Source organism: Panonychus citri, unplaced genomic scaffold, assembly GCF_014898815.1.
Source record: "Panonychus citri isolate SS breed McGregor unplaced genomic scaffold, ASM1489881v1 Contig00142, whole genome shotgun sequence".
Classification (NCBI taxonomy): domain Eukaryota; kingdom Metazoa; phylum Arthropoda; class Arachnida; order Trombidiformes; family Tetranychidae; genus Panonychus; species Panonychus citri.
In genome coordinates this window covers 553,977-566,916 of record NW_026515547.1, presented here as the reverse complement: position 1 = coordinate 566,916, position 12,940 = coordinate 553,977, and the positions used below count along the sequence as shown (strand labels likewise).

Below are 12,940 nucleotides of genomic sequence, written 5' to 3'. Positions count from 1 at the left end.
AAATTTTTTCGGTCAACAGTTTATTTTGATTTTCTCGTTTTACTCTTAAGACTAATTAAGGATTAATTAATTGTTTCTTTCCTCTAAATAATTGTCATCGAATTGATTGTTAAGCTATTGTATTGGTGTCTCATCAGTTATATCGAAATTGATTGGATCAATTGATCTTTTTTCGGATTTTAACATTTTCTAAATCTTACATTGACAATTGTGTAAAAATCTTATTGTTGGTTAGTGATAATTTACTCTAATTGTTTGAATTTATTTTGGTGTTTTTATTTATTTGCTTCTGTTGATTTGATTATTCTAGAGGTTAATCTGTGTTTGTTCTTTTCTTTTAATTAGTTTGCCATGGAATTGGAAGCGATTAGTAATCCTATTGCTCCATCTCATTTGGATACGAGTTCTAGTCAAGCAGAAAGTAAAGATGCTCATCCTTTGACCAATGAAGATTTTAGGAAACTTTTAATGACCCCCAGAGTTGGATTGGGCTCAGTTCGAGGTGATGTTCATGGTTCGGTGAGAAGCGGACGTAAAATGACCCTGGTTCCTGATAATGAGAATCGAAAGAAGAAGAAAAAATTTTATGCCGCTTTAAAGAAACAAGAAGATGATGTTCTAGCTGAGCTGGCGAAAAAGTATCGAGATAGAGCAAGGGAAAGACGAGATGGTGCTAATCCCGATTATCAAAACGAAGATCCATTGGCCTCAATGCCCGCTTATCGAGCAGTAGCTCCTGATACAAAAGCAATCGATGCAGCCGAACGAAGGAAACAGCTGATTGAGGAATCTAAATTCTTGGGTGGTGACATGAAACATACTCATTTAGTGAAAGGTCTTGATTATGCTTTACTTCATAAAGTGAAAGCTGAATTAGAGGATGAAGATGAAGACGAGGAAGAAGAATTGGAAGACAAAGACTTTGACAATGACAATATTAAAGACAAAAGAATCTCAGAATCTGAATCTAGAGAAGACGATTGGACACCCAGATCAGCAATGGCCGCAAATATAATCACCTTACTTACCAAGGAAAAGTTACCCCTTCGAAATGATCTCTTTCTTCCCGGTCGAATGGCTTATACATTAGATCTTGAAGATCCATTTGTCGATGATATACCAACTACAATTATTCGTAGTAAAGCTGATTTTCCCAATACCGATAATCTTTCACAATTGAGCACCAATAATATTGTCATTAATAAGCTTATTCAAATCATCTCCTACTTGAGACAAGGCGGTGTACCAAAGAGGAAGAAGAAAGATAAAAGTTCAACGGACAATTTAGACTATGGAACAAAATCAAGAGCAGAGAAAAAGAAGCCAAATTTTGATGATTCTATTTACGGTGATATCGGCGATTATGTTCCCTCATTTGAAAAGAAAGATTCTCATCATCATGAATCATCGTCTTCATCTTCATCTAAACGAAAAGAAGATAAAGTTCATCGGGAAAATCGAGTAGATAATAGAAGTTCTTACTTTAACAAGCCTGATTCTCCTGAGATGACGAAAGAAATGGAATCAGCTGAAATTAAATCGAGTTTATCGGCTGCTATGGTTGCAGCAACATCGGTACTCGAATCAAGGGCAATCAGTAGATTCAATTCCAAGATTGAACAAGAGGCGGTTGAAAGTTATGCTGAATGTTATCCTGGTGCCCCTGAAAATGACGACGCCATTTTGGATAGTGATGATGAAGTCGATTTTACCAAGATGGATGTGGGCAGTAAAAAGGCGACCGTTGGCCGTTGGGATTTTGATACACAGGAAGAGTATGGGGAATACATGAGTAAAAAAGAGGCTCTACCCAAAGCCGCCTTTCAGTATGGAGTTAAAATGGCCGATGGTCGGAAAACCCGACGTATACCAACAAAGAAAGATGATAAAGCGAAAATTGATCGTGATTTACAAAAGATAAATGCCCTTCTCTTTAAACGAAAACCCGATCATGGTGAAGGAACAAGTAATAGTTATAATGCTCCCACACCTCGAATTGACAGAGACCATAAAAGGATTAAACATAATTAATTTCTAACTGATTAACTGATTGTTCCCTTTCAATTTAATCATGAATATTACTCACTTTTCTTGTGAATTCACTTGAAAATTGTGAACATGTCGAATTCAACTAATCATCAACTATCACAGTTCACTGTAAATATCAATTGAATGCTATTGATAAATTGCTACGATTTTCATCAATTCCAATTTCTCATCTTGAGATTAACATTCATCATCTAAATTAACCGATTTAATTATTAAAAATCATCGTTAATGTAAATTATTGTTTCCTGTTCAAGTAAGTATCAAGATGAGTTTCTTTCAACAATATTCATCCCAATAAAAGTAAATGATATTATTAATCTAGACAAATTATCTTGAAATTTATCTACAATTAATATTAATCAATTTTCTTTGTATTAATTGTGAATTTCATCCTCACGAAATATTAAACACTTGAAGGAAAAAATAGAACTTAATTAACTATCGATTGATCAACTTATCTAAATTGTCCACAAGTGATACAATTACAGGTACACAAAGTGACATCGAATACAAATCGAGCGATACAACAAATCAGTCCAAGGAATAATATTACACCGACTATAATTAAGACAATTTATTGATCCATATTGTTATTATGATACTGAATCGACGTTAATTGTATTTGATTAGTAAATTAATCATCTATTTAATCAATAGTTGTGGTGATAAAATTGCGAACCAGATAAAAATTAAGTGTCAAGTATTGAAGGACTTTAATAGTGTGTTCAGTATTAATTGTTAAAGGTATTGTAGATAAATTGGAAATAAAAAATAAACAATTTAATTGATTAATCACATAAGGATTTATTAGTAATACTAATTGTTACATTTTGAAGGGAAAATCAATAGATGAATTAGATTAGAACTGTTTAAGATTGCTACAAATTGATACATTTTATTGGGCGTTTTGAAGCTTATTCTCACTGGATTTAATTATTTTAGTGATTAACTTTTTATTTCGAAGTTTAATCCAGTTGAGAAGCACAATAGAAATTAAGATTAATTGTAAAATTATCAAATAATTAAGGTGTAAATATGATGATCGGATATTATTTTCACTGAAAGTGTTAACACAATCTTCGTCTTTTTTTAATCCATTGACGATCAACCGGATTAACGGATCAGCTTAATCTCCGCACTGGCCACAAGTTATACAGTTACACGTACAACAGGCCACATCATATAAACAGCGAACGATACACCAAACACAAGCACCGAAGATCACTAAAACACCGAGAATAATCAAGGTAATTATTAAACCACCCATTTTTATTTCTTGTTGATTACTTTGGTTATTAATTAGTGATTGGAGTTAATTAGTTAACTGTAGTGATTTAAAATGAAGACAACAAGGAACTTAAATAATAATTTAACTTAGTTAATCAACGAAACTCTGGCAACTGATTACTTCCCAGACCATAGCTCACTTTTTCCCACATCTCTCTCACTCTAACTCTCCCTCTACTTTAATTGTGATTCCCAATGATTAAGTCAATCAAATTCACGTAAAAATTGTGATTTGATTGAACAGTCTAATCTAATGATGATTAATTATTGTTACAGATGACAGAATTGAAAAAAACTTGACCAATGATCAGAAAATAATAATAGTTTATTGAATTTTTGTCACACATATTGGGTTTTTAATTGATTACTCATTACAATTAACTCGATGATTAGTATTTACTTTATTATTATTGTGTTGTTATAGTAAATCTTATCTAATCATCAATAGATCAAAGTTTAATTACACAGAGTTGATATTTCAATGATCAATGTAATAAGTTAATCACAATTTGTTTATGAGCATTAATTGTGATCGATTAAGTTTCTGTTAGTTTTGTTTTCTCAACAATCATAAATCATCAATTGGATTCAAACTCTATAATTGTTTTAACAATCACAACACATTTTTAATCACTTTCATAATTAACTGAACAATCAGTTAATCTCATGGGTATCAAAGGAAATCCTTAACAATAATTAAGACGATAACCAATCAATATTTTAATTATTACCATCAACTTTGTAATACAATATGAATCCTATTAATCAACAGTTAGTCAGAATATAATTATTAGTTAACATTAATTGTAGATAACTAAGATAGTAAATTAACTGATTATTAAAAAACAATTAATCAGATAGGTAATTAAATGACGAGAAATGGTCACATGATTAATTGTTCAGTTCATTTTCTTAATTGTTGTTGGTTAAATTATCGGATTGACTGTTCCAAATGTATTTAAATTGTTACACTAGATTAAGTTATCATTTAGGTGTAAAAGTAATCATATTGTGTAAATAATTTAAACAACAATTAGTTTAATCAATAATTTTTACAATGAGATGTTAATTTTGGCTAATTGTTACCTTTTGATTGATTTCATCTCAAGCACAGAAACATTTAAATCAACAGTAAATTTTACCAAAAAATTTAAGAAAATTAAAAGATTGAAATAATTGTGACAATTAAACAAAAGACCACAGTGATTAAATTGTTACATGATTTACTTAATTGTTGACAGAAAAACTGATCAAATTAACTACGTAAATAGAAATCAAGATTCTTGTTGATTAGAAACCGCAACTTCTTGAGTTAATTGCATCTTCTCACAAAGGAGGGCATCACTATGATCGTTAATTGTAATTAAAACTAATTAGTGTCAAGATGAAAATGTTTAAGTTTGTTAGCAATTGGTTTGAACATCAAGAGTTGATTATGATTGACAATTAGACTTTACATAAGCACTAGTATTTAATTGTCTTCTGAATGATTTGTTTTGTTAACAGTTGATTGTTGGATAAATTTACAAACAAAATTAGATCAATTAGAAAAGTTAATTTGGTACTTTTTTTACAATTAAGAGGCAGAATCATCATATACAATTTTTGTAAAGAAAAGGATAAATTTTTTTGATGATTTGGTTTCAACGATCAAGTTAATTGTCACCATGAATTTAGATTCATTTGACTCGAATCGTTTCAATTGTGGCCATAGTTTGCTGCGCTTTGGCCTCTTCATTTTCCCGTTGTTCGGTTGCATATTGTAGGTACTTTTGTCCGATAAAAGGTATGATTGTGGTCAGTATACTGGTCGAAACTACGAGACCGGCAATACAGTAAAGGAAAATGATTGGATAAGTTGAGATATATTTACTGACCACCCAGGGATAGATGAGATGACCAACACAAGTAGATATGAAAAAGGCGGCGGTCATTCGTGAAGTGACTGAGAAATAGCGGGTGAGCGAACCATAAGTGGCCGCGAAAATGGGACACATTCCAAGACCCAACAAGATGATTCCAGCATAGAGACTGGACTTATCGGTGTTAGCATGAGGTACAAGAACGACAATAGAGACCAATAAAAGGAGAACGTTGATAATTTTGGCCTTGTCCGCCGATGTGTACATTAAAAGGACTATGAAAATTGCTCGATATGCGGTGAAAAAGCCCCAGAAGATTGATACCAAAGTCGGGCCACTTTCGTTCGGCAATTTAAGCGGTGATTTGACCGCAAACGATGGACCCATTTCACCTGAGAAAATACAGAGAAAAAAATCAAAGTTTCATTAGAATACAATTAGACTAAATTACTGTGACAATTAACAACATTCGGTAATATTTATTATTATTAAGCATTAGAATCAAATTTGAACTTGACAATTAAATCAGGGGAAATATAAAGTTAGTTTAATTCCTGAGACACAACTAATTAGGATGATATTCAAGGCTATGGAAAGAGATTGATGTAACTTGAAGGTTTAATTATTAATTATAATTACAATTAACATTTAATTTTATAGAATAGCAAAGTTATTGTCAATTAAAAGTTAATCAACTAGATGATTAAATCATAAAAGTCCTAATCAATTATAACATAACGATAATATCGTTTTGTCATTTCTTTAAGAAACTGATCTGATTTCGACGAGATTTTTGATTAATTGTCGAAAATTTTTATCCATTACAATTTACAGCAATTAGATTAACTGTAAAGAAATTAATCTCCATAAAATTAATAGTTAAAAGAGTTAATTAAAGTTGAATGAAATAGTTAATGAGATTATTTTTACGGTAAGTTAATTGTCAATGAAATTTTCACTTGATTGTTAAAAATTAAACAACATCAATGAGTTTGTAATTCAAACAATTTAACTGTAAGTAATTTGTAATCTAAATGTAATCACTTAAACTTAATTATAATCAACTAATCATCTTGGAAGTAGCATCTTGAAATATAAATAGCAATCAAGAGTATTGAGAAAGTATTAATCAATTTGATTGTTAAATAGTTTTTTTTTATTATAATCAAATTGCAAGTTGATTGTTACCTTAATTATAACTGGAATTACCCTTCAACAATTAAACACTATCACTTGAAATAATCACAAGTATATAAGTCTAATAATTTATCAACAATTTAATAATCTAATTTGGTTAAATTACTATTAGGATAATTGTTGTTTCGATTATGACAATTAATAATAAATTAACTCGCTCTAGAAAAATTAGTAGTAACTATTAAGGGACAAGTCAAGTTCTAGTGTAATTTGATCAGGTTAATTTAGCAATTACAATTAGTCAATAATAATAATAGACTTTTATTATTATTAATGATTAAGATAATTTATCACAATGAAATTGTCACTAAAAGGATTAGGATGATGGGAAAATGTTACAGGTAATTAACTCTTTTTTTTCAATTAACGTAAATTTAATTGTTGGAAGATAAAATTTATAATAGTAAGGTAATCAAATGTAGTAGTAACTGATTAACCTTGAAAATTTCATAGTAAAAACAATGTTTAAAATGATTTACGATTAGAAATTGACAATCAATCAATCACGAAATCTATCAATTGACTGATCACACAAATATATTAGTTAACGAATTGAGAGGAAAATGAAAAACTCATTGATACTAATTTGCAATTGGAATTAGAAGGAGAACTATTTAGTTAATCAACTTACCAATTAAATCAGTAACACTTTGAGCTGAATGGGTAAAGAAACACATCATGATTATGATTAACCATTTGAGCCAACGTTTACCATCAAATTGTTCAACATGAGATGGAGCTTTTTTAACGGTTTTCTTGGGCAAGGGTTTAACATAAGGTTCAGTGTAATGAAGTATCAGGAATCCCAGTGCCGAGAGACTGAAAACAGCGCCGACCATCATGATAGGATATTGAATACGAACATCGGAAGGTTTGTAAAGGGACTGAGTTGAATTGGTTCCGCCGAGGAGTTCACTTTTACTTCGTAGTATAAACGGTTTCGTCCAAAATGGAGCTAAAAATGACCCAAGATCGTAGCACATGTAAAGAAATTGAATGTACAGGGGACTCTTATCGCCCCAAATTGAAAAGATAAACTGATTACAACCTGTATATTGAGAGAAGGAGGGAAAAAAAAGATTAATTAATACTGTGAATTAGAAAGTGACAAAGTGTAGACAATTTAAATTGATGAAATTGTTGATGTTTGATCAAGAAACGATAATCAATCATAATGAATATCATACAAACAGGTAAACATTCAATTGTTTGTTTTATGTTTGAACTGTAATTGTAGTTAAATTGCCGATTTTTGATCAATTTAATTGTAACTTACAAACTTTATTAGCTGCTAGAAAGACACCACTGAGAAAGAAATCAATCATTAATCCGGTTAGATGATGATTCCATGGAGCTGATATAAAGGTTATTCCAGCAAATATATTGGTTAGAAACATCAATACCTGAGGATTCATCCGTTCACCGATCAGACCAGCTAAATAAACAGAGAAAATGAACCAAATTAAATTGAATCTAATTGTGAATTGAATTGAGCAGATTAACAAAAGTTTCTCATTAACTTACCGAAAAAATATCCAACCACTAGACCTGCAGCTCGAATCGGGATAACTCGAGCCACGGCTTCGTATGGTTCTTGGACTTGTATCTCCAAGTCCAGAATTGATGAGCCCAAAACTGTCATCCCTGAGCCGATGCCAAGGAATGACAGGTAGACCAACGCTGTGCGAAAAAATTTAATCCGATTGTTTGACAGATCATCCATAGTTGGTTATTTCTAATGATGATTAAACCGACAATTAATAAACTGTAATTGGAAAAACAAAGTTAAACAATTGGGAACAAGACAAATTAATTGTATTGTAATGAAAGTACAATTTTTTGAACTTTGTATTAGGGTCAATGAGATGAGAAAAGTAACAAAAAAAACACAATCGGTGATGATGATGATCAGGATTAGGATTATGAATGATGATGGATAAAAATTATAAATGGAACAGAAAAAGTTTCAATCGTTGATTAATATTAATATTGTTGTCTCTCGATTTTGTCGTTATTTGGTTTACACAACCAACGACAATGTTACAATGTGATGATGACGATGATGATGATGATAAGGGATGATGATGATTTTTGTTGGCACAATTAGTTAATTATTATGATGATTATCGTTGTTACAATGGTATTGTTACTTTTGATTCAACTACTAGAATTGAACCTTATACATTAAATGATGGTAATTAAGACGACGGTGAATTGTTTATTGTACTACCTGTTAAATGGTAAGAGTATATAATGATGATGATAATGATGAAGAAGAAGATGATGATGATGACAGTTAACGACCTTGAAGGATTGTGATTGTTAATATGGAAGAAAAAAAACTTGAAAGAGAGACAGAGATTCGATACAAATTATGTCGATTAACATCTAGTTATTCAGAACTGCGAACGATAAAAATTATTGTGACTTCCATAAGAGTCGATTCGAAATCAAAAGAGATCAGAGAGAGAGAGAGAGAGAGAGAGAGAGAGAGACGATGATAGTGAAGATGAGGATGAAAAGGGGGATAGGAAGATGATGTTATCATTTGGAGGGCTATTTACTAGGTGGGAATCGAAATACTTACAATATCTTTCGAGAGTTTCTTATGCTCTAAGCCAATTGGAAGGAGCAATTAGTTAAGTGGCCTCGATCTTCATCATGGTATTAATAAGAAGATACCAAGAAACAGTGATTAGTAAGTCGATAAACATAAAATGCGAACTTGATTATTTCGTCCAGAATGTTTTCCTCTTTCTTTTATCTTTCTTTCATAATTTATCTTCTTTTTATCATCATTTCATCTCTTTCTTTTAGCCTCTCTCCTTGTATAAGAATAGACTTGTGATGAAGATTTGATGATTGTCTTGATTCTGAAGTTGATTGATTTCCGTAATCGTTTGTGTTTTCATCGGTTTATTGTAAACGAATCGAAAATTGATCATTTCAATTGTTTCCACAATTATAATAATTGTTAATACGAGAGGAATTAACTGGTGAGAAAATAAAAGAAATGAATCAAAAAAGTAATCAGTTAATTGTTCATTGTAAGAACAATGTTTCATATCATTTTTATCATTAAAGCTTTTCATTAGTTAATCATAACAATTTATTTCTTATTATTGATATTATTTAGATGATTATAATGCTTTTAATGAATAATCAGCAATTTAGAGCTAATTTGTTTCTGATACATGATTAGTTTCAGTCAACACCATGAGATTCAGTTGATTAATAAAACCTTAACAGCTCAGTAATCAATTATTGCGACAATTTAATTGGTTAAAATGGCTGTTAATTAATGCAATTAGAGAGTCATTAGTAAATTAACATAGACATTGACACAGCTATAAATGAAGGTAAGAGTTTAATTATCAATCAGATAACAATCAATAATATTAATCCTTTCAGGTTGTTTTTAATCAAGTTCAATTAAATCAATACTAATCAATATTGATCATCTCCATTTGTTAATTGTGAAGACAATACATATAAATAATCATCAGTTGATTAATTGTTATTATTATTTACATTTTCATTACTAAATTAATTATGAATCGAGATTAATTTAGACTCAATTTTCAATACGAGATGATAGTTAATAGAAGTTGATTATTGATTAATTTGATTTGGATTAATAATATTCCTGTGAAATAATTTGATCCATTTTTTTCACTAAATTTAGTTGATTTATTTGATCATCAACTTAATTTTGTTAAATTGTTGGTTAACTGTAAAAGGATTTGATTTTGAAATGATTACCAGCATATGATCAGTTATTAAACCAGCATTGATTCAGGAACTAAATATTGAGAGTAATTATAAATTGTCAATTAATGGATACTTGTTGTATTAGTTAAAAAATCGGATTAATTGCCGATTGATCTAATTAGTGAAATGATCAAAAAAAAGTGAAGGTAAATTGTTATAACCATGTGATTGGGAATGAAAGTAAATCAATTGGGTCATCATCTTTTAAAAGTGTCAATGTAGTAATTGATTAGGTACCTTTTAATTTTGTTACAATCATCGTATCGATGATTGATTATCTTTAAAACCAAATCGTGAAGGTTAATTGTTGTTGATTAACGTTGATTATAAGATGAGAAAGTAGACAATTTGTTTATCACAATGGTAACACAATCCTTAACCTAGAAAATGATATGAAACAACAAATTGAATAAGGTCAGATTATTGTCACTCTCTCAATTGAGTTTAATTATATTTATTCACTTCAATTGAAATGATTCAATTAAATTTGTTAATTAGTTATTCATATAAATATAAATAAATTTCCCAGACGAAAATTAAACTGTACAAATTGTTAATTTAAATGAATTAACCTTTAGAATACCTGAAGATGGTTATTATTTTTTCTCGGGTGGTTCATAATTATCATCATTTTCCTCTTCATCTGGTTTCCGGTAGATCGCTTTAGGTTGAGTCGATTGGTAAGCGGGTGCGACCCAGTATGGGTCTTCTTCCGCTTTCTTAGCGAATTTAAGTAAAGCTTCTCGAGGATCTTCTTTATCGTCTATCTTACGAGTTCGAGCTGCAAATTTTTGGGCCATAAAGGAAGCGTATGTACCTCCAACCGAAGCGAGTCGACCTCCTTGACCTGGTCCGGTCATTGGTAAATCAGGTCGTTTAGATTTAACGGGATCTTTACGTGCTTTCATCATTTCGACTTTCCAACTTTTCTTCTTGTCTTGTTTGTACATGGGAAGAGAATGGGCTAGAAAAAAAAACAATAGAAAATTATTAATAGTAAATAAGTTAAATGTCAACTCAGATGATTATCCAATTAATCAACAACTTTTTTTTTCAATCACAAGTATTTGTTGTCAAAGATCAACTTATCTTAACAATTAACTGAAATTAAAATATCAACAGATGATAACTTATGGTTGTTGTTGTTGTTTTCATCTTTAACTGGGCTTAGACATTGATTAGGTTCGGAGGGTAATTAATATAAACAATTGATTGGACTTACGAGCTATTATCTGTTGAGCTGTGATCTCGAATGAATCTTTGTACCGTTTCTTGGTTTTAACGGCACACAGTTTGGCCCCTCGTTCACTTAGAGCGGCATCATAATAGGTTTTGACAATTCCACTACTGGTGCTTACAATTAATTGATTTAGTTTTGGATGCCAAAGTGATCGGACAACACTTGCTGGTGCTACTTTCATTTCTCCTTCCAGGGTAAATGTATCTCGGTTGTAAAATTTAAGGTAACCAATGTCTTCACCTTTTTTCAATGAGACTCCAGTAAATACTAATCTATCATCTGGACTGAAGGAGCAATCGGTGTTTGGAAATAGGTTGAACAGGTCATTTACCGAGTGGACGCAAGTTTTGTAATTACGAATATCCCATAATTTGAGTGTCTCATCCATACCTCGAGTGGCAAAATATTTACCATCATAAGAGAATGATAAAGATGACGTTTCGGTGCCAGGTTGATGAGCGTTTCTAATTAAAAAGCTGTTGTTTACATATACTTTACGACGATGATCCCAGGCCTGGATCGATCCATCGGTACAAGCAGCGGTGATTAGTAATCCATCATTTGAATAACTGACCGCATTGGGTATGGCTTTGAGTCCACCTTGATTACGACATTTGATTACATTTCGCTGCTCTTTAAGCTCATTTTCAACATTCCAAAGTCTAATGGTTCCATCGTTTGAACAGGTAATGAATTCACTTCGTTCTCTTGGATTCCAACAGCCATAATTTAACATTGAAATGTGTCCTCGAGTTTTGGCCATATCACGAATATACTGATCACCTTTAGGACATTCCATTTTTACGTAACCATCTCTATCGACAATTTTAGCCTGACAACTTCCAGATATAACCAAGACAAGATCACCATTGGTTGAATATTCTAAATTTTTAATCGGATGACATTCGCATGGTTTAATTGTTCGAAAAGATTCAAGACTAGAGTCCATCCCTTGAAAATCCCAAAATCTTAATTCATAATCAACACCACCAGAGATTAATCTGGAACCATTTGGATCCAAAGCAAGAGCAGAAACAGTTTTATTACCATGGATTAATTCAATCTCAGAAGAAGATGGAACTGTATCATAACGATTAACACTAACCACATCCTCATCATCATCAGCAGAATCATAACCATCCTCTTCATCTTCACCATCTTTACTTTTAATCACTTGATTTGATTTCGATGTACCGGCGACTTGATAATCCTCCTCATCATCTTCATCACTTGATTTCTCTTCATCATTTATTGACTTGTTGTCGGTATTTCACAATTCAGAGAACTTTTAACCTCTTCTTGAGGTTCGTCACTTTTACTCTCCATAATTTAATCAGAGAAAATCAATAAAAGTTAAAAATAAACAAAGTTATTTACAAAAGAAAACACCAAACAATTAAATCAAACCAAAGGTGAAAAGAAAATTCAAAAATTCAAAAAAGATAAACAATCCAAACAAAGAATCCAACCGATATTCGTATCAGATATTATCGAATACTATCTGAATACTCAACCGAATCATCTGATTTTGGAT

General features: G+C 31.1%; 3 protein-coding genes across 5 annotated transcripts; 1 reads left to right on the top strand and 2 right to left on the bottom strand.

Moving 5' to 3' along the window:
* The first annotated feature begins 81 nt into the window (after positions 1-81).
* On the top strand, positions 82-2,379 carry LOC128395994 (protein Red-like). The gene is made up of 2 exons (XM_053356491.1): positions 82-230; positions 346-2,379. Exon 2 carries the CDS (start codon positions 352-354, stop codon positions 2,029-2,031), a length of 1,680 nt encoding a protein of 559 aa, XP_053212466.1. The 5' UTR covers positions 82-230; positions 346-351; the 3' UTR covers positions 2,032-2,379.
* A 449-nt stretch (positions 2,380-2,828) lies between these two features.
* LOC128395995 (sodium-dependent glucose transporter 1A-like) lies at positions 2,829-10,542 on the bottom strand. 3 transcript variants are annotated; one of them, XM_053356494.1, is made up of 6 exons: positions 10,404-10,542; positions 8,983-9,388; positions 7,920-8,160; positions 7,672-7,830; positions 7,027-7,443; positions 2,829-5,590 (listed from the first exon to the last, which is right to left on the bottom strand). In XM_053356494.1, exons 3-6 carry the CDS (start codon positions 8,116-8,118, stop codon positions 5,016-5,018), a joined length of 1,350 nt encoding a protein of 449 aa, XP_053212469.1. In that variant the 5' UTR covers positions 8,119-8,160; positions 8,983-9,388; positions 10,404-10,542; the 3' UTR covers positions 2,829-5,015. The 3 variants fall into 3 exon arrangements, 2 of the variants coding, with proteins under 2 accessions (XP_053212469.1, XP_053212468.1); XR_008326754.1 differs by lacking the exons at positions 8,983-9,388; positions 10,404-10,542 and having other exon boundaries at positions 2,829-4,307; positions 4,423-5,590; positions 7,920-8,797; XM_053356493.1 differs by lacking the exons at positions 8,983-9,388; positions 10,404-10,542 and having other exon boundaries at positions 7,920-8,829.
* A 62-nt stretch (positions 10,543-10,604) lies between these two features.
* On the bottom strand, positions 10,605-12,676 carry LOC128396050 (WD repeat-containing protein 70-like; the record flags this gene model as incomplete). Its single annotated transcript, XM_053356571.1, has 2 exons — positions 10,605-11,130; positions 11,389-12,676. Coding segments are annotated over 2 exons (1,656 nt in total), but the record flags the coding sequence as incomplete, so codon positions are not given.
* Positions 12,677-12,940: the final 264 nt, after the last annotated feature.

Coding starts and splice junctions, on each gene's coding strand:
- LOC128395994 (XM_053356491.1), top strand. CDS start 352: ATGGAATTGGAAGCGATTAGTAATCCTATTGCTCCATCTCATTTGGAT.
- LOC128395995 (XM_053356494.1), bottom strand. CDS start 8,118: ATGGATGATCTGTCAAACAATCGGATTAAATTTTTTCGCACAGCGTTG. Junction 7,831..7,919: donor AGTGGTTGGATATTTTTTCG/GTAAGTTAATGA, acceptor CTGTTTATTTAG/CTGGTCTGATCGGTGAACGG. Junction 7,444..7,671: donor TCTAGCAGCTAATAAAGTTT/GTAAGTTACAAT, acceptor CTCAATATACAG/GTTGTAATCAGTTTATCTTT.